The sequence below is a fragment of the Falco biarmicus genome, unplaced genomic scaffold (genome assembly GCF_023638135.1).
Source record: "Falco biarmicus isolate bFalBia1 unplaced genomic scaffold, bFalBia1.pri scaffold_27, whole genome shotgun sequence".
Taxonomy (NCBI): Eukaryota; Metazoa; Chordata; class Aves; order Falconiformes; family Falconidae; genus Falco; species Falco biarmicus.
This window is the reverse complement of record NW_026611833.1, coordinates 2,073,613-2,094,707: the sequence shown is the minus strand read 5'-3', so window position 1 is coordinate 2,094,707 and position 21,095 is coordinate 2,073,613. Positions and strand designations below refer to the sequence as shown.

Genomic DNA, 21,095 nt, shown 5'->3' with positions numbered 1-21,095 from the left:
TCAAATCTTGCTTTATGATGTCCCTTTTTTAAAATGTATTGTCTGATTTAACACACAGTACTTTCAAAATTGCTTTTGTTTGGTTTAGTAAGTTACTACACGTTTTGATTTATAGCACATTTCTAAATATGGGTAACTCGTTACTGCCAGTTTAAGGAGATTGAATGCTACGCAGACACCTGTGTTGGCGCTTCACTCGTGTGCCGCACAGCAGTTACTGCATGCTCGGGTCTAAGAGTACAGTCTCCTTTCTGGGTTAAGTACGCTGGAGCAAAGGTAGTCTTCCCAAATCATGTTGTAGAGCCTTGGCTCCTCATATTGCCTTTCTTTGCCTGTGAAAACTCCTTTCCTTAACACTTGTTTCGCTTTATTTTGTACCCACTGCAGGACTGCTGACTGTAGGACAGTTTCATCAACTTTACGGTCAAGGTGTTTTCCCTCCTTACTCCTACACGGCAACCTCGTGCCAAGCCCCCAGCACTTCACCAGCACAAAGATTAGGTCCGACTCCAGTCCCTTCCACTTGGATCCAGCAGGGACCACTTGGGTTGCTGCCAGGGCAAGGGGCTTCCCCAGCTTTTCCAGATAAAGGGGCTGCCTTTCCGGTACTCCAGACGCTTCCAACGGGAGCCACGTACACACTCCAGCCTGTGGCTTCTCTTCTGCCACTTCAGCAAGGGACTCAAAGCGTTGCCGCATCCATTGCAAATTGTAGCAGCTCTGCATCTTCAGTGCCGTACTCACAAACCTGCTGTCCAACAGGTATGGAAAAAAATTTCTGCATTTGCTTTTCAAAAATAGATTTTAAAGTGAGACTTTCAAATATTTTTCTATAATACTCTGCCATGTGTATATCTCAAGTGAGAATTAGAAAGTGTCAAGTCTAAAAGGAAGATGGACCTTTAAAGCAAAAGGAGTTTCTGTTTGCTATTCGTGTCCTTCCTCCAGATTTTGCGTGTCCCCTGGTGATTTTCTGGATAGCCTTTCTGTTGAGGTGAAAGGGCGAGGAGAAAAACATTTGTCCAAAACTAGTCGGTGTGAGGCTAACTTTCATTTTTGTTTTTTCAATTAAGCAAAACTTGGACAATGATATTAAAGCACCGAGACCTTGTTAAGAAGTAGTATCCTAGGCCTTGGTCTCATGTTTTTCCAGGTTAAGGTTTTAAACCTTAAAGATCAGTCAAACGTATTGTGTAGAACAGGGGTCCTCAAACTTTCTAAACAGGGGGCCGGCGCGCGGATTAGGTGGCCGGAAGTCATCTGCGGCTGCTTGGTTTCCCCCTCCAACCCCCGGCAGGGTGGTGGTGGTGTGGGGGTTCTGTAAATACGGGGGGCGGTTTGAGGACCCTGGGGGGCCATATCCGGCCTGTGGGCCGTAGTTTGAGGACTCCTGGTGTAGAATATTTCATTCTGCTCATACTATTTTTGTATCTATTTTTTTTTTCTTGCTTAGCTTCTTTATGTTGTATTTTTTTATGCACTGAAGACTAGAAAGTACAAAAGTCTTGGCTCCTTTTTTTTTTCTAAATTATTTCTGCCGTAATTTTCAGTCTCACTTAATCACTTGATTACAAAATAAATCAGTCTCAGTTAAGTGTTTTTATTCTTCAGAAGAGGAGTCGAAGCAAATTACTGTTCTTTTCCTTGCCCTTACCTTGAATTGGAAAAATCACGTGATAGGGTATTTTCTGGGGAGTGGTGGTGTATTTGTTGTGGTTTTGTGGTGTTTTTGTTTAATTTCCGTAAAACTTCTGAAATTCAGAACAGTGACCCTTTCCTTGAACAAACTAAAGCTCAGTTATTATTCTTTCCTTCTGCCTGCTCCTCCTTTGGCAGCCGCACCTTCACAGAGACAGCTAGCTATCCCTGTTTAGAAATCCTACACAGTGAAGTCATTACATCTTTTGTGCATGTCTTCTGAGACCTCTGCTGAGAGCATTTCAGACAATAATCAACAGTTTCCATAACGTCATTTTTGTCAAGGAAGGGTTCTGAGGAGCTGGGCATTTCTTGTAGACACACTTAAATGTTTGAGACAGGCAACTTCTGCCACGTGCTCCTTATGCAAAGATTACTGTGGTGGCCAGAGTGTGGAGCCTGCCTCACCAGCTGCTAACTATTAAGTCTTCTCCCAGGAGCAGGTGTCCTGAGAATCACAGAATGGTTTGGGTTGGAAGGGACCTTAAAGATCAGCAAGGTCCCCCCCCTGCCGTGGGCAGGGACACCTTCTATTAGACCAGGTAGCTCCAAGCCTCATCCAGAATACTTGCTTCATTAAGGTGGGAGGTGGTCCCCGCTTTGCGTTTCTGTTGGTTACAGAGCATAGGCTGAAACTCATCATGATGAATTGTAGTTGTCTCTGTCTCAGCTAAGGCCCCAGCCCTCTTCCGTAGTCAAGGGAAGGAAAGGGGCGTCTCAGGTACGATTTCACGTTGCTCGGTTTAGAGTTTGTCTTGGGGTAAGATTACTGGTGTCCTGGAAGTGCCTGTTTTGAAGTACTGCCTGTAGGGGAGCTGAGGGAGACCAGCGTAGATTTAGACATGAATATGGAGATCTCTCTCGCTGGATGACGCTCGTTGCTTTAAGTTTAAAGGATAACTTGGCTATGTTGCTCAGGTAGAATCTTCTGGGGTGGGAGGTGGGTGTGAGAACGCGGTGAAAACATACCAAATTTTGCAAGCTGTAATCAAAACTAAAATACAGAAACTTAGGGAGTCTGAGGCGTTCGAAAACTCCAGTGAATTAATCAGCGTTTCTGAGAGCGTAAGTGACATTTCACTGGAGTATGATAAATCTTTTAATTTTCACTCTCACTCTAGGACTGTCTCAGTGGTTTTACTTCTGTGCCTGTGTATCTCTTAATCTCTCCGCTATCCTTTCTTCTGTATATTATAACATACAGAATTCTGTCTATTATAACATACAGCATGCTGAAAGCGTGTTTCTTCAGATGTCCACATGAAAAAGTGGTTTCCTTCATCATGAGAGCACAGCAGTAAGATTAGTTTGTTTGGAAAGTGATAGTTAATTTTAAGATACGTATTTAATAAGTGAGAGAACTGAAGAATGTATGTTCAATCTTATTCTTGACTCTTTTCATTTCACTTTTGAAGTCCCATTAAATAAAATCAAAGTAGAACTTTGTCAAAAGATTTCTTTTTGTGTGTATTCAAACTTGTTTGTTAACTTCCATGACAAAAAGGTTTTCCTGGTTTTTCATTATGATTCTTATTGAAAAGTCAGTAAAATAAAATATGCTCATCTAAGTTTTTCCCCACTAGCCTTAGACCATAATTAGTTTAAGGATTTAGTTCTGTTTACTTTCAACTGTCTGCAAAACCTTTGACAGTAGTAGAATCGCATCAAAGAAATGCGTTGAAGCTTTGTTATCAGAGAGTGTCTAATAATGAAAAATCAGTCATGGAGACCATGTGAGAAATATTAGTTATTGGTGCCACCTGACAGTGCAAGTCCAGTCGCGCCTTTTGAACACGTCTGTGCCTGTAGGGTTCATTTACCTATGAAGACCTTTCTGGTGAGTGGTAGTTTAGGAGTAGTCATGATATTCTTCGGAATGATACACTCTTGGTTAAGAGAATTCATTTTCTTTGTAAGTCTTAAAATTCACATGGTCACAAGTGTGTGTGAGCACCTAGGCTCAGCTATGTGAATACGCTTTCTGTGGTGTATTGTGACAAGAAACTCAAGCAGCCAAATCAGAGAGGTGATACTAAGACACAAAAGACTCTGATTATGAAGTTTCTGCATGTATGTGTGTGTGTTACCAGTTTTACAATATATATTTTTAATATATCTATACATATCTTAAATATTTTTAAGGTTAAGAAATTGGTCTTAAAATGACTTGGGAGGTAACAATAAATTTCTGGAATGTAGTTTACTGTGTGATTATTGAAATGTTTAATCAAAGTAAGCAATAGAACTCTGCACACCAGACACAAGTTCCGGCAGTCTGATAGCTGGGTTTGAATTCTTGCAGCCACACCGCAGAGCTGTTCAGCAGCAGCCCACACAGATCCTCTGGCTGGCTGTGCTGGTCCTGCTGCTTCAGCGTGCACCCACGACAGCTTTGTCCAGGTGAGCGTAGCCTACTGAAAGGAGGTGAAAGCGAAGGAGACTGTATGAATGAACTGCAGGTTTATACACTTGTGAAATTAAGGATATAAATTTGAAAATTGATCTGCTTGATAAAGTGAAAGTGATGTGGTTTACAAATACCTATTTCAAAGAACCACTGAATGTTAAACGGGTAGTTTTGTAATTCAGGTTGGGTTTCAGGGTAGCAGCATAGTGGGTGTCCTCATCAGTGGAGTGGTTTTGCTTGACTTCACCAGAATCACTTTTAGTTAATGAGCCTGCATTTGTATTGGAAGAATGCTCTTGCCTGGACAAAAAGAGATTCTTTAATATTATGAAAATACTGAGAAGCAGCTCCACTTCTTTGTCTCAGATTCCTGCAGTCCTGAGTTTCATTTGATGAACGAGAAAAACTAAGGTGACTTTGTGGAATGGGCCCCACCTCGGAGATCTCTTATTAAAGATAACTCCAGTACTTCCTGTAAATGCTTTATGTAATTTTAGTGGAAACTGCGCCTTATTTGGAGGGCCTGGCTTATCAGATATCAGAAGATCTGAAGTAAAAATGCAAGAGCTTCCTTTTTTATTACAGCATAACGCATATACTTTTTTCCCCCTCACAGAGGACAAGCGAAGCAAGTTATGCTTATGCGTGTTGAAAAAGGGTTGACCTACCCAAGCTTGATCATCCAGTTTCCTGTCTTGCAAATATCAACCTTTCTCTTTTATTCATGACTTCTTTTAAAAAATAAGCTTATCCAAGATGGGCAGGTTATGGCCAGGATAACACGTTAGTGTAAGGCTATAAATAGCCAACAGCCAGTCATGCCGTCGATATTGTAGTATTTATTTTTCGCACAGTGCATCTTTGTCCTCTCACTTTCATTGTGAGCTGCTTTTTTCATCCAGGACATGAGGATCCGTCTGAGCGATGGGCAGTCACAATTAAATAGCTTATCTCGGAAGGCCGAGATCCATGGGGTAGTAAATCATTCCAAAGGAGTTGTCAAAGGTGGTGTTGTGGCTAGATTGAAGGATAATATACAGTCCAAAGGGTCTATTAAAAATCAGTTGTTTGGAGAAGCGAGTCCGTGGGCAGTGTGTGGAGTCAGAAGAGCTTTAGGCCACTTGCTAGTGGTTGCTTTGTTTCCTGGAAACCCCCAGCAAAAAGCTGCCGAGCATCTGGGCAGACTGCGGGAAGGCGATCCTCTGCGTGAGAAGGCCAAAGGCGAGCAGTGCCCTGTATCAGTTCCACCAGGTCAGTAACCGGCTGTCTCTGAGCAGGGTAACACAGCTATCGTACCGCGTGGATCAACGGGACTTCTAGAGATTTCCGAGTCTTAGCATAGCATAGGTCATTTCTCCTGGAACGTGGTGACAGGCTGTGCAGGTGGTACAGAAGACAGCAGTTTGCCTGCGGTTCTTGCTGAGCTGTGGGGAATAATCAGTTTGCCTTTTGTGTGCTTTGGGGCATATACTTCCCCAAACGTCTGCTGGGGGATGTGGCAAGCTGCAGTATTGAGCATCCTGCCCTGCTGGTGTATTGATCATCCATCAGTAACCACTTGCACAAATCCTCAAAAGCGGTAAAATTCATCAGCCCTGGCTGACTAAGCATTTTTATTGTTCTTCACAAAAAATAGAACTATTGCATGGTATATTTCCTATCGTTCCACTCAATACCTTCCACCAGTTGCAGGAATTCAGTGCGATGCTGTTGAAGCGTGGTTTGCGGGGCGTTTTAGGCTGTTTGGTCCTGCTGTGTGCTGCTAGATAGGAGTGGCAAAGCCTATACGAAACTGCCGGGCCAGTCCCGAAGACAGCGAACCGTATCGGCGCACTAGCAGTCAGCAAGCTGGTTACCAGCCCCGTTTCTGTTGGATCCAGACGGTGCTTTGTGGTCTCAGAAGGAAAAGCTGGCACTCTCGGACAAGGAAGCCTAACCTTGTGCTGTTCCTTACTGGGTCTTGCAGAGAGCATCACTTTTAAGTTTAGGAGAGATTTAAGACAGGTGGAGTTTCTGGGTCTTGGAGGCCAGCTGCTGGGCTTGTACAGTACGCACCTGAGCTGCTGAAAGTGTTAGGTGACCCTGCCTGGAACATGGGCAGACCAGGCCGGTAACTAACTGGTTGGTTGGCTGCAGTTTGCTCTCCAGGAAAAGCTACAGAGAATTACTGCGTGGAATGGCAAGGGGACATAGGTGGTTATACCCAGACATGGTGGCTGATGATGGTGTATCTCACCAGGTTTCTGAAATCGGGGTTTCAGAGGTTTGTATTACACTCTCATCACAGTTGGTTACAAAACAGGGAGCTCAGGTACAACTTCTTACCCATTTTTCATTAGGGTTCTCTTAAGTGGGGTTTGGATTAGTGTGATGAATCAGTATCCTTGGGTAGGAATGAGTCTTTTGAGAGACCTCCTGCTATCTTCTGCAACAGCAGTGCTGGCAGCTCACAACCATTAGCTCAATACTTCCCCGCTGCTTTATCATAGATGTGAACTGAGGCTACATATTGGATTTCAGCGATTTTTTAAAATTTTTTTTTTCCTGCCCCCACCTCGTTTTGTTTTTTTTAATAGCAGCCCTGCCGTTTGATTATTGCTATTACCGTGGTTATTAAGCTGTCGGTATTTCCTTGTGGAACTGAAGCAAGAGGTAACGGGAAATGGAAGAAATAAACGTGCAAGAAAAAAGAAGAACTTTCTGACCTTAAAAGCAGTCCTAAGTAGTTTGCTTTTATTTGTAATAAGGAATGATAATCAGCCATGTTATTTCAAAAAGAAATCAAGTCTGAACTAATTCCGATTGCCCAAGCACTCAAGCCAGATTTGTGTAGTCCTAGCGGTCCCTGAAAAGGTGTGGTTGTGCTTTAATTCCTGCACACGCTACACTAATCTTATAAGTGAAATGCCCGTCTTCTCTTTCACCACTTCTGCTAAGTTAGACCATTTTTCCTCTTGAGCTTGCATGACCAGCAAGCTATTAGTCTTTCAGGCCCTGACTTCTCAATCTTTTATCAGTTTTCCTTGTTTCGTTGCTGCCTCCCCCCCATCCTTCTCCAGGTGAACTAAAAGGATTTAAATTGTACCTTTGCGTGGCCCCTTTTTCCTGTTGGAAATACACACGAGATCCTGTAGTGCATCCAAGAGGACAATATGTGCTGTAACAGCTTCAAGCTGAGGTCCCCTAAGAAGAGGCAGAAAAAGCTTCAGTATGGGTGGGTTGGTTGGTTGGTTTTTGGCAGGGATGATCTTATTCCTGGACGGTTTGGTAACCCAGATCTTACTTAGAATCCTGACTACTTATGACACTAAACAAGCAATGCAACAGAAATGAAACACCTTATTAACATTTTAAAAAAATAGAACTGAAAAAAAAATCAAATGAGAGGAATAATGTTTGAACCTATCTCATAAAAACATAAAGGTGGCTTAGCCTTTAATGAAAAGATTTTGCTTAACTTAACCTAAATTTCTCAAATTCCAGGTTTTATTTCCCCCTCCGTTTCCCCCCACCCTCCACAGTTTGTGGCTATCTGCAAACTGGCACATCTACACGAATCCACACTAGGACTTGCCTTCACACACCCGGGAGGCAGGATCTCATCTCTTTGTGGTATCTCCATCAGGGAGAGACCAAGTCCTTCACTGGCATTTGATCTGATACGGCTTTCCTAGTAGGTGATCCTGCAGCTTCCTGTTCTCTAATTTACTCATCTCTGGAAGTAGCTTTTCATTAACCATGACCTCAGCTAGAAGGTCTAAGGATAGTCAGGCACTAAGGACTGCTCCTTCATACTGGATCTCTTCCAAAAGAAGGCTGTATTTTAAATAGACCTGAGTTTCTGTTCAACATCATTGTATGACTTGTATTTGTCAGAAGAAATGACCCTTCTAGTGTCCTTTGACTGAGTCACCTCCAGAAGAAGTAGCAGTACAGACACTGGCTGTTAAAATGTCATCTATCATTTCACTTGGGTAGGACTTGCTGCTTTGGAAAAACTCTTTCATTGTCTTCATTCTGTTTTAAAGGTTATTCGATATATAGGAATGCTACTAAAAAAATCATCACTGGATTGCTGATTGTGTCCTGTCATCCTGTGATGTCATTACAGTGAAAAATTTTAGTAGTGTTCAGACCTGATCTGTGATGGCAAAGGCAGTCTCTGTAGGTTCTACAAGAAGGGTTTCTGACCTGAAATTCTGTCGGGTTTTTATGCAGATCGATGCAGACTTTGAGTTGTGCCTTTGTGGGACCCTGTCATGACAGGAGAGTCCAGATGTGAGGCTGTGACAGGCAGGGCAGTTTTGCAGTATTTGCTTTCACCGGTATTTGAACTCCCACTCATCCTGGGACTGGGGCGTTCCTGGGGGGCACCCCTTGTGTAGATGGGCCTATGGACAATTGCTTGAGGAGGAAAATGGTATTATTGGTTAAGAAGCGGTGAGTTCCTCAAGTTGTGTTGTCCATATGCACATTTACAGCACGTGGACCTTTTTCTTTTGCTTAAAAATGTTGTGGTTTATACTGATTTTTTTATACTACAACAACAGGAATGCTTGAGTTTCAGAAGGAACTGAAGGCGGGTGGATTTTCTCTCTCATTTTCTATTATGTATGTGGCACGTGAAGAGGGTGGTTCTACTGTACCCCCACAGGTCCTACTAAGACCAGAAGTCTCTGATTTGAATGCTTGGGTATATTTAACACCTGCGGTGCAAAGGGTGTGCAGACAATGCATCTGCAGGCATACACCAGCTCCTAGTAAGTAACCTTCTCTCCAGGATAGACCATGAATAGAAGAAAGGAAGCGTGCCAAGAGTAAGGTGGTTAATGAAAACCAAGACAAAGCAGTAGCTTTTTTTCTTTTTTCTTCTGGTTAAACTTGCTATTTTAACTGAGAATAACGGACAATCTTTCAAGCTTTTGGATAAATGGATAAACAGAATCAATACACATCCTGTCACGGTAATTTTTTGATACACAAGTTCACTGCATTTTGTTTTTTCCAGAATCCTCCAATGCAGTCATCTTACGAAGCTGAACTGATGCTGTCTGACTGGCTATGTAATATATCTGAAGAAAACAAGAAGGCAGAAGTCAGTCTTGAAGCCATGTTTCAGGTTGCCGCTGAGGTGCATTCATCCTGCAAAGCTGAAAAGGTGGGAGTGGCACCTGTAGAGAGCCAGTATTCGATCCTGGAGTTTAATGGAAATCAGGCACCGCCTGTTAATAGTTACACACCTTCTTCAACTGAGGAAAGCCAGCTGGAATGTCTCACTCCTGTAACTTCAGACACATCATTTCTGGTGGCAGCAGATGGAGCACTGAATTTGTCTCCATTACAGCCTTCTGACATTCTTTGTGCTGCTGATACCACTCTGTCTATGGAAACTGCTGCTGCTGCTAAAATACTACAAGAACTTCTGACCACACAGGAAGCAGATGAAAAACGGAGCAAAGAACCAGATCACCGCCCAGCTGAGTTCTCCCTCATGTTTTTTCAGGAAGAATTGTTCAGTCCAGAGCAGGTAAGGGGTAAGGGGAGGTAAACCAACATCTTTCTTGAGCTAACTATATTTGATAGTAATGCTAGGGTCTGGACCGGTAGCTTTTCAATATTCTTGCCTGCTTAAGAACTGAAGGCTTTTAATGGACAGTGAAGGGTTTGCTTGGTAAAGCAAGATATAAAAAAGAAGACGGAATGAAAAAGTATCCCATGTTTCCCATGTTAATGAGCATGACATGTGTCAGCCTGTTGGCCAAGTTAGGGTGTTCATTTGCATGGGAAACATGCGTAGTGCAGGTGTATTCGTGGTGATGAAGTGGATGCTTTTTTAGGTTGTAACATACCATCTTTAATCTCCAACAAAGAAGAGTATTTTGAGAATTGCTGCTGGAGGCAGATTTTTGCTTAAATTTAGATAAACGGTTAGATTGTTTCTGATAAATAGTTGTAAGTTCTGTTTTCTGTGGAAAGTATAGTTTATTGACATTTGACTGGTATAAAGCATCTTCATTGATTTATACCTTGTGGTGTACAACAAGTTGTAATTGTACTTCGGTCTACCTGTACCTGGTCTTCCCGGTATGTAAAATTGTAAGTCTCATGAGGGGTGAGGGGCATTCTAGATGTTACTCTGTTAAGGCAGCAAATGTGTGCTCTGCTTTTTTTTTGTGTTTTGTTTTGAAAACAAGGTAAGCTCAGGAGATTGACTGCATCTGTTTCTGCTGCATGAGACCTACCTTGCATGTAGGCACTCAATCTCATTTTTGTGTGTGCATTGAAGCTACTGTTTTATTGTTCTGTCGGTAGCTTGACGCCTTCACTGAAGTTTCTAGATCGGAAATCATCAGCTGGCGCAAACCTCCCATTGTTGCTTTCAGCGTTATAAAGATTAGTCATCTTCCTCTTGGGTATCTTTCTAGAAAGGGCTGTGTATTCTGATCAAGCCTCTGCATAGCTCAAGCCTAGACTAGACTGTTCTGCTCAGTACCGTGTAGGGAAGAGCACATCCCTGCGCTAGTGCATAGAGTTGGCAGCACTCCTTAATTGGTGCCCACTCATTATATTAAGTGTTGACCGCACTTTAAATGTTGTCAGTTTTGAGAATTTTTGAACTGCATTTTTAGAATGATAGGTTGTCCCTTGTTGAAGGCCTTTGGAGTCCGTGACCCGAACCTCCTTGTCAAGAACTGGGGGAATTAAGCACACGAACCACGTAGTTGTTTGGGAGGGAGGTTTTGTATATTTGTGAGAATCCTGATGTTGGTCCTGGACTGTAACGGGTTAAATAACTGGCCTCATTTTTTGAGCAATTGAAAAGCAATTCAGGGACTGTTCAGCGTTTTGTTTGACAGATTCCCTCTTTCTGTTAGAACTACTCTTCAACTAGTCTCCTCCTCCCAAACTTGGGAGAGGGAAGGTTAACTTAACACCCTACTTGTCCAGAGCCTGGGGTCATGGCAGGTGCAGAACTCTCCAGAGGAGGCTTCTGTGCCTGTACTCCTCACATCAGGCTCCAGCACAGTTTTCTTCCTCATCCCTGAATCTGGAAGCACTCAGGCTTTCAGCGGCTGTTGGTACCATGTGTTTTAGAGCAAGCTTGTGACAGAATAGTGGGCGTGCACAGAAGACCGCTCTGTTCCTCTCTATACGAGCAGAGGGGGAGCAAATTCCTCCACTGTTCTTACAAGAGCATCAAAACAGCTCTGCTGGGTCAGATCAAAGGTTTGTCTTGCCCAGTGTCAAGTCTCAAAACAACCGCTGTAACCTGATGTGTAGGGAAGAGCAAGAACAAGGAGCGCAAACAGAGCAGGGCATTCCTGCTTACACATTCCAGCTACTTTCAGCCCGAGGACTTGCGATGATACTGTGTACTTCATCCTGGGTTTCTGCTCTGTGGACTGAAGTCAGCCCTTGAAACCGTCGGTTTTAGCATACGGGACCTTTTGACCAAGCTGGTACTGTTTTGTTTTCTGTTTCGTTCACAGTATTTCCCAGCATTTAATTACTCTTGTGACCAGCACTGAGCCTTGAACTGTCTTCCTCATAGAAGTAACAGTTTAGTAGAAACCTGCTTTATTCTGCTTTCCCGATTTCCTAAAAGACAGCAAATTAAAGAGCAGCTCTTTACATGAAAAGAGTTAGTACATTCAACAGTTCAGATCCAGCGTTGTCCTCTCAGCCTCAGTGAATTTCTGTCCTAGACTTTTAGAGGCTTTGGCCTTCAATGGGCATCTCTTATTCCACTCCTACTCCTAAGAAATGTTTTGTTTTCTTCTTAAAGTGGAAATAGAACATTTCTGTAATGCTTGATCAGGAGGAATTTGCCTCCGATTTCGTTCAGTCTCCTTGGCAGCATACCTATGTGAAGGCTGAAACGCTTGCTTTCTTTGGGGAAGGTGAATCCAGCAAACCCCATTCATGCGAGTTGCTAATTTTAGTACCTCAGCTTCCCATCATGGTTCCAGCTGGGTATAGGTATAGTCCAGTCAGTGTCTCGTAAGTCGTGTAAGTAGTGAGATGCAGCAGTTTTGGCGTTTTTCAGTAACTGAAGTGAAAAGGCAAAACTTTCACGTCTGTCAGCTTTGGTAGCTTTGCTTGATTCTCCGCCAAACAATGTTTTGGACTCTGAAGTTGCAGAGTATCAGACCTGAGTGGAGGGTCTGTCCACAGGTGCGGTGAATCCGTGGTCAGAAACATGTTCGCTTAAAAGACCAAACAATAAAAAAAAGGGATAGCTTGGGAACCAGACTTGTGTGGGCTAGGCTGATGCTGTTAGGCTGAAAATGGTGTTATTACCTATTACATTAGATTACTGAAGAGTTGGTGTGTAAGATTCTATAAACACAGTGATAAAAAGAAATCTGAAAGGGGTGCTGTGCAGTATGACTGCTCTTCAGTTTCCTCACACGCAGCTGTAAGGGTTAAAATTGGACACAGCGTTGGAAGTACAGGTTCACCAGTGAGGGGGAATGAAATTTCCTCAGTTTGCTGGCCACGCTCGTCCCGGTGTAGCCCAAGGTGTCGTTAGCCTTACTGGGCACTGCAGCATCCCCAGGTCCTTTGCAGAACTGCTAGTTAGAGTGTCTAGACTACTTTCACCACGTAGGCTAGTAACAGTTTCTTAATAATGGTGATCCCAATATGCATGTTATTTGTTTTTTCTTTATCAAACACTGCAATTTGGTTTCTACATCCCCTGCCTGGTATTGCTCTTCATTAGTCCCTTCTTTTTAAATAATGAAGTTTGCAGAACTGTTTCTAGAGCAGTTGTCCGGTGGAATATCCGGTTTAGAATGCTTACCTGAGAAATCTTCCCTTCTCGCACTACTTGATGAAGGCTGCTCACTGATTTTTCTAGAACTTGCTATTATGGAAATGTCACCAGGAATAGAGAGGTCATCATCACTCGTGAGACTTGGATTCTAGCTGGTGAAGGTAGTGACCTACAGCCAGCCTGCCGCCTTTGTTTTTGTGCCTGGGAAGGAGTTGTGGTTCAGACATCAGACAAAAGGCACTGCTAGCCACGTGTTTTTCACGTGGCCTTGTTAACAGTACTAAAGCAGTACATCCAGACAGCACATTTCAAAGAGGAAAAAACGAGTCAAATGGGTATCCAGCAAGTGCAGGAGGTGTGTGGGAGGGAACTAGTTCTCCCTGGAGTACTCCATTACTGTATTTGCACAGGCCTTTTTGGATGTTATTATACAACTTTGTCAAGCAATGTATGTGTGTTTCTATTGATACGTATACACATAGCCTGTTATATACTCAACATTGAGTAATGACAGACTCAAGGTGGTGAGCGTGATTTTTGGAAAGACTATCTTATTACCAAGTGTGACCTCTTGTCTTCTGTAAACTCACACATAATGGTTTTCAAAAGCTTTTTTTCCCCTTAATAGAAGGAAACATTGCAGGCTCTGAGCAGTCATTCATCTTTAGGTTATTGATGGATAAGATATTTGCAGAAGAGATGACTATTCTAGAACAGGTGATACTGTGAAATTTTTTCTGTCTAAAGGTAGATTCCAGGTGCTTAACTTTGGGCCTGTACTGCCTCAGTGAAAATGAAACAGAACTTGGTTGTTCGGGCCTTTTTTTTTTTTTTTTTAAGCTACAGGTTTTTGCCACATGATCATGGAAATGTACCAGTTTGCCAAATGGTTGCCTGCAAAATACATGTAGAGCAGCAGCAGAGGGCTCTAAAAAGCAAGCAACACGTTATAACTTAATGTCTTAATGACTGGATGGGGTGGGGTGAGATTCCCAACCAGAAATGTGTGGTTCACGTGTGGTTCTGCATCACACAGCTCTGCCAAGTTGTTTGAGCTAGATCTGTCGTTATTATTACACATGCTGGTAAGAATGAGTGCACCTGTATTTCTTCTAGCTTATTTCTTCTAGCTAGTTTAATAACTGAGGGAAAAGTTCAGACTGTGGAGACATGTACCCTAACTTTGTGTATTCTAGTTTTCTGATCTCATATTTTGCTTAATATGATGTTTTGTAAGAGGTTGTTTCAATTTAGCAACCTTAATTCTGAGTTAAAAACACTATGTCAACTGTCTAGGCAGTGTTCACCACCTGTTAGGTGCCCTTTTGGAGTGGAGAAGAATAGCTTTTATTTTGTTTTATTGGTTTTATATTAGTTTTATTATAAGATAACATTGAGTGATCTTTGGTTTTATTTCTTTTGGTGTTGTGTTGTGTTTTTTTAAGGAGAATACTAGTGTTAAAAGTGAATCCAGGGCATCGGAGACAGAAGAGAGACAATTCACTTCAGGAGCTGAGCCTGTGAACGAATCTGTAGAACAGACAGATTCATCTGTAAAATCTTTCTCCCGGAAAAGACGCAGTTCAGACACAGGCAACTCTCTTGGTAAGAAAGATTCTACGTTTTCTCAGAGATTACGGTGACAGCTACTCTGAAACTAACTATTACAGAAAGGGGAGAGTAGAAGAATTGTTGTCTGCCGTGTAAATACCTCATTGTTCCTTCAGTTAAAATACTAAACTTGTACAACCTCTTAGTGTACTTATCAACACACTTCAATAGAGACACTTATGCTAATTACTCTGATGTGGGAAAGGGTATAAATTATGTAAGTAAATAAAACTTGAAGTTCTGGGAGTTGTGCCAGAAACCTGGATGTCACAATATTGAGATTAAGTCCATAGACGTGTTCGCTGGAGGGCGACAGTGCTGTGAAGGAGACACTGAGTAATGAGGTAACTATGGAAGTTCCAGGGGCAAAACCCACCAAACTGATGAAGCTAGTGTAGAAGTCTGAACTCTTTGTCTCAGATCACTTAACACATTGTACCAGTCTGGTAGTGTCCTGAAGCACATGAGAAAAACAAGCCGCAGAGTATCTGAGGCTAAAAACTTCACAAATCTAGTAACTGAAGGGAAAACCTAAATGCCCACAGATTAGAGAGACATAAGAGGACACAAAAAGTACTTGGGATCCATTCTAGAGGGGAATTTGGTTCAGCCTGCAAGTCTCTAAGAAGCTGTTTCCCTCACAGCTGTTCATCAAAGAGCCGATGGTGGGGTTTGAAGAGCTGTTGCTCACTTCAAAGGGTGGTTTCTAGATTCCAGATCATGATGCTAGTTAATAGTTCAGCTCATAATGCCCATCAGTTTCAAACATTTAAGTAAGGAATAAAGTCTTTTTGTCAGGAAGCTGAGAAAAAAGGTGGGATGCCACCTTGAAAGAAGACAAGCTTTTGTTTAAAACACATAATCAAGAGTTCTTGTTCAATTACTTCCTGGTATCACAGATAACTAGCAAACTTCTCAGCTTTCATATCTGAAGCAAAACATTTGCTTAACGTGCCAGTTGTAAAGTTATGTACAGGAACATGTTGGAAAGCATTCCCATGGGATTGTTCCACAGGGATGAAACACTGTTATGCTAACGCTAATTAGCAACGAATGGCATAGTCTACTCTCTGGGAAATGTGACGGTCATCCAGGTCTGCATTTCCACTATTGTACCTTTGGGGCTTGGTGTGCGTGTTAAGGGTAGAGATAGACAGCACACCTGAGCCCAACGTGATCAGGCTCAAGCTAGCCCAAAGTCAGTTGGGTGCGTGATAGAAGCCTCCAAGCTGGCATAGCCTGTCGGCTGCATGTCAGCTGTAAGCCTGAAGCAGGCAGGCTCAAGTGCGAGCTGACTTCTGCTGCTCTGACTACACCTTTGTCTGTCAGCACCTCCTGTCCTCTGTGAGACTTTGGAAACAACTTCTTTTTTAATCTCTCTGTGCTAAAATGCATCACGATGATTTCCAGGTGTTTCTTGGCAACTTGCCCTCTGAGTGTGATGGAGTCCTCTCTGTTTTCCTGTTTTCCTTTGGGCACTCCTTTGCAAGTTTTCTGAGCCTGCAGTTTGACACATGCACCCTGCTGTGAAAAAGGCTCTTCTTCCATCTATTTCAGTAGGCTGTTTTTTTCTATGTTAACTTTCTTTGTTAACGTCACTTTTCTTTAACATCACTTTTCTTTGTTACGTGGTGACACCAAGTTCTAGATACCACACAGTGAGAGCCCATATAATGTGGTACATTTCAGTGACTGGGAGCAGCTCTGAGCCCAACCCGAGGTGTTAATCTGTAAAAACGCACCAAGAATCAAACCCGCCTTTGTGGAGAAGGCATTGCTTCCCTCCAAAGAGTGGACTGGACTTCTTTGCATTTCACAGCTGTTCTGTAGCAAGAAAAGACAAGCGTCCTTTCCCTAAAACACCGTCCCCAGGGTTTCCCTCCATAGCTGCCAGCCCATCTCTGCAGCACCATAAATCACCGAGATGGGTTATCTGCTTCCTTCAAATGGAAAACCAATGTATTTAACCAGCCTTCTCAGCTAAATTCTAGTTTACCAGTTTTAAGAACATTCTGCCCAGCAGAATCTAGATGAAAGGTGTCTCTAGTTCATTGTCCTGTCTCCAACAGTGTCTTCGGCATTTCTGTACCATTAAGCAGAAAAGGCCTCAGTAACCTTCAGTTGATTTTTAGAGTCCCTTTTTGAAGCTGTGCAAACATTTAGCATCCACTGTGGTTTTTGTAAGTTAATGTCATTAATGCAGATTAACTACACAGCGGGTGAAGAACCCTCCTCTTCAACTACTTCTGAGTCCTCCTGGGAGCCAGAGTCTGCTACAAAGGGTGCAGAACTTAACTCGGCGCTAAGATACATCATTGCAAATGATTACGGGCTGTGTCATCTGTTCCCTTCCCACTCCTTTTCTTGAGAGGCGATGGGTATGGTGCTCTAGCTCCTGCCGTGTTTATCACACGGAGGTGCAAGGAATAGTTCACCTTTCAGGGACTGCTTTTTTTCAGCCCCAAGCTCGCTCTTAGGACATAGATTTGAAGGTGCTGATGATGCATCTGCTTTTCCCACTACTTTCTAGCTGAGCTTGTCTGTTAAAATGGGAGTTTTGAAATAAATCTGTCCGCTTTTGTTGGCAGCATACACACTTGCAACAGGAGTCCTTTTGGACTTCACAAAGGATTGAGAGGAACTCTGTACATACTTTGAGTCTCCTTCCCCATCTCCTCTGCATTGTGCTCCACAGGCACACTCAGCTAGTGAGCACAGCTGTACTGGACCTAATATCTGTGGCTTGTGCTTCCTCTTCTAAAAGAGCACGGGAGAAGGACCAGATTCTGATGGGAGGAATTTTTGTTTGCAGCCCGTCTTTCTGGAAATAGGCATCTCAGAATGGAGCAGGGGGAATTTGTTACTTGTGGATTGAAGCATTTAAGCTGATGCTGAGACATTAAGCAAAAAATCTTTCTTTCTCGATGGCTGACCATATATTTTCTGTGAGTCGTCTAGTCCTGCAAATAATCTGATGACTGTCTCTGACTTTTTTTCTTTTTTATGCTGCAAGGTGCCCTAGACATGTACCACCCACTCCCATGCCGCTGCAGTTGTGTCACTGTGTGTTCTCTCTCATTCCCTCCAAGGTAAATAGATTTCTAGGTGCAATTGCTAAGGGCAAATCTTCATTCAGGCAAGGTCTCCCATGCTGTCATCTGTTCCCTTGAACTGTTTATTGCACCTTCCAGCCAAAAATATTGTTAATGTTCATTTAGTTTTCCTATCCGGTCACAGTGAGATCTCTTCCTACAAAGGTATTAAGAGTTAATGTGGGGACAGGCCTGGCCCTGAGCTCTTGAACATCTGTGTGAAGCCCAAAGCGAAGTTGCTCTCGGGAGTCCGAGCGGCAGCTGCTTGCTCCAGCTCAGTTGCCATTACCTTGACGTCATTATATATTCATTGAAGGCATTTCAAATTGCCTGTCCTGGCAGTCTGCTCTTTGGGATGAGTGGGTATCATACCCTGTGTCTTAACTTGCCATAATTTAGAGGTGCATTGTTACAAGCCCCCTCATTTCTCCATCCCTATGCGTTTTCAAGATGTGTTCCCAACAGAGTCTGCTCTGGCAGGAGGCAGGTGTCAGAAAGTGCAAAAGTGGTGCCTATTGGGCAGGAACTTTGTAGTACAGAGAACGAACAGAGGCTGGAAGATGTGAATGTGTTTGTTCAGAGGTTAAATTTCTTGTGGGTGATGTTTGCAGTGGTAGCGCTGTTGTGACTTTATCGGGGTACTTGTTCGTTTTCTTGACCTGCAAGATCTGGCCATACGTGGGAAGTATCTCTGTGTTGCTGTGGATCGACGTAACTGTCAAAAAAGGAGCCTCTTGTCTGTCCTGTCTGTGACGCCACGAGTTTTTTCTGGGATCCAGGCGCTGGCTGTGGTGTGCTTCGAGGCAATTGTGCCTTTTCTGGGTAGACAAAGGGATATGGCACAAGCAGGTCAGGCCTTTCTGTAGATACTGCCAGGGGCTTATAGTAATTAATGTTTGGCTTTTGGTATCCATGGTGGCAAAGGCATTTCTAAATAATACGCACTGAGGAATGGGAGCACTTTTCTTATAATCTGCTTTGGGTTTTTATATTTAAATTTTTGAAAAATTGGAAGAATTCCTGTTTCTTTAAACAGTAGGCCTCAGGTGATCAGGTTATAGTCTGACATTGAAAGCATATTTTATAGTACCTGATAGAAATGCAGTTGCTCTGTATGCTGCCAAGGGAAACATGTCCAAGCACTGATACGTACTCAGTGTTCCCTTTTCTTCCTAGATCTCCGTCTACCGGTGGATGTACCTCGGAAGCGGGGGTGCTTTCTGGAGGATGAAATAAGAGAGTGAGAAGTGGGTGACAAATGTGCAGCAGCTGCCAGCTGGATTCCCCTGTCAGACTCCAGCAGCCGTGGAGCTTTGCCCACAACAGCCACTTTGGATCATTTCAGCTGTGTTTAAAAAAAAAACAAAAAACCCCAACAAAACACCAAAGACCACACACAAAAAAGCCCCAAACAAAACAACAAAAAACCAGCAAAAAAACCAGCCCCACACCACTCTATTTTTTGCTTTCTTTTTAACTTGGTAGGGTATTGTTCAGTAGGCCTCTTTCATTACATTTTCTACCTGTCAAGTTATAAAGTACTGAGTGGTCAGAGTAATTAATATGAAGTAATTCCTTAGCTGTTTGTATTCTTTAGATTTGGAAAGTCTGAACTTTACAGGAACCCTTAAACACTTTCTTGAGACATCCTTACTGGGAAGCAAATGGGTTTTAGTGCTCTGTTAGGAATCTGTTTCACTTATTTATTTATCTATTTAACGTTGTTGGGAGCTACAGTATGCTCGGCATAGGTGGTGGTTGGTGCTCTCGCTGTCTTTGCTTGCAGTCGTACCGTGGCCCTTTACTGGGGATCGTGTATGAAACAAAAGCATTGGAAAGTCGCAAGATTCTGGGTCTGAATGGGTCTGAGATTTCAGGAGAGCAGCTAAAGGAAAGATGAGCTAATTTTCTAAGTGATTAACCAGGAAACCTTCTTCCTTCCTGAACCAGCTCTCTGTTTCACCAGCAAGTGGATGTATGTCACAGCTGCTGATCTTTTACGTTCCTGGGGAATTCTTCTGGTTTAATAATTTCCTTTTGATGCTAATGGTATCTGTAATGATAAGTTATTTATTATTCTAGTACTCCATTCTAATTATGTCTTGAAAATATTTTTTAAACTTTTAGAGGAAGATTGTACTTATGTTGATAGCAGATCTTAAGTTTTTAATAGCTATACATTTGTGTTCATGTTAAAATACTGTTTGAAGGATAAAGGGGGCACATCCTCTACTTGTGGTGTTCAGGAGATCCATGTGGAAGAGCACCTAAACCATCCATGTAATGGCTTCATGCGTGTTCATACGAGCCAGCCCTGAGCAAAACGCACGAGAAGGGAGCAGAGAAGCTGTCAGGACCGCCTCGGCTTGTGTAGCTCCCAGCTGTGGCCGGGACGTGCTAAGGGAGCACCAGGCAGTAAGATGAACTGAGGCGAAACCTTTCCTTACAGCTTCTGTAATAACATCTTTCTTAACCAGTAGTAACTTCTGTAATAAGGTGGTTTGTAACAAGATACTACTTTTTTAAAAATAACTTTTGTAATAAGATGTTTTGTAATAAGGTATTTTAAATAAGTAGCACCTTCTGTAATGAAGGTGTTTTTACCGATAGTCTTGTTACCGGGAGCAGGGTGGGATGTGGTTTCCCGTGTGTGCCCTGTTGTACCCCTGCCCAGGCAGGGTCGGCCTCAGGTGATCAGGTTCTAGTCTGCCGTTGGAAGCGTATTTTGTAGTGCCCGACAGAAATGCGGTTGCTCTGTACGCTGCCGAGGGAAACATACCCGAGCCCTGCTGTGTACTCAGCGTTCCCTTTTCTTCCTAGATCTCCGTCTGCTGGTGGACGCCCCTTGGAAGCGGGGGTGCTTTCTGGCGGTGACAGATGTGCAGCAGCTGCCAGCTAGCTTCCCTTGTCAGACGTGTAGCGGTGTTGCAAGAAATGGAGCTTTGGCACGGCAACGGGTGTCGCATCGGTGTTCTCTCCGTGTTCTCGATGACCAGGGGTGAGCGTGTCACAGCTGGAAGAAACAGCTGCTTCCTGTTCCAGCGGTTCTCGCTGACACGTGTATCACCCAGCGGCCGCTGCCTGGCAGAGCAGTTCCCAAGCCGGCAGCTGCTCTTCCTTTGCGCCATGTCCCAGTTCCTGCGGGGCGGCTGCAGGGGCGAGCCTGGCTGCGCGGCAACGAGCCGCCCCGGCCCCTGGCCCCTCTTCGGGAGCCATGGCAGCGGCGGCAGCTCCCAGCACCGTGCCGGCCCGTGCGCGCTTTCTGCGCGGCTGCAGAGGCTTTGCGGGGTTTGCGGCTGTGGCAGCGAGGGGGGGGCTCCCCGCGGGGGGGCGGTGCGTGGGGCTCGCGCTGCTGCGGACACTCCGCTCTGCTCGGCCGCGCTGCCTGCGGCGGTGGGTGCTGCCCTTGATGCTGCTGGGGGCTCTGGGCTCCGCTCGCACCTGCCTGCCTGCTGCCTGCGCGCCGCGGGGACTGCCTGCTGGCTTTTAACCCTTTGTTATTAGAAAT

General features: G+C 43.7%; 1 protein-coding gene across 4 annotated transcripts; it reads left to right on the top strand.

Moving 5' to 3' along the window:
• Positions 1 to 3,722: 3,722 nt before the first annotated feature.
• On the top strand, positions 3,723 to 20,734 carry LOC130143415 (heat shock factor protein 5-like). Of its 4 annotated transcripts, none has more exons than XM_056326108.1 (3): positions 3,723 to 4,098; positions 9,114 to 9,632; positions 14,330 to 15,525. In XM_056326108.1, exons 2-3 carry the CDS (start codon positions 9,123 to 9,125, stop codon positions 14,525 to 14,527), a joined length of 708 nt encoding a protein of 235 aa, XP_056182083.1. In that variant the 5' UTR covers positions 3,723 to 4,098; positions 9,114 to 9,122; the 3' UTR covers positions 14,528 to 15,525. The 4 variants fall into 4 exon arrangements, with proteins under 4 accessions (XP_056182083.1, XP_056182082.1, XP_056182084.1 ...); XM_056326107.1 differs by having other exon boundaries at positions 3,723 to 4,157; XM_056326109.1 differs by lacking the exon at positions 14,330 to 15,525 and adding an exon at positions 18,764 to 19,111 and having other exon boundaries at positions 3,724 to 4,157.
• Positions 20,735 to 21,095: the final 361 nt, after the last annotated feature.

Excerpts from the sequence above, each read along its gene's own strand:
- LOC130143415 (XM_056326107.1), top strand. Across the intron at positions 9,633-14,329 it reads AATTGTTCAGTCCAGAGCAG|GAGAATACTAGTGTTAAAAG; the intron begins GTAAGGGGTAAG and ends TGTTTTTTTAAG.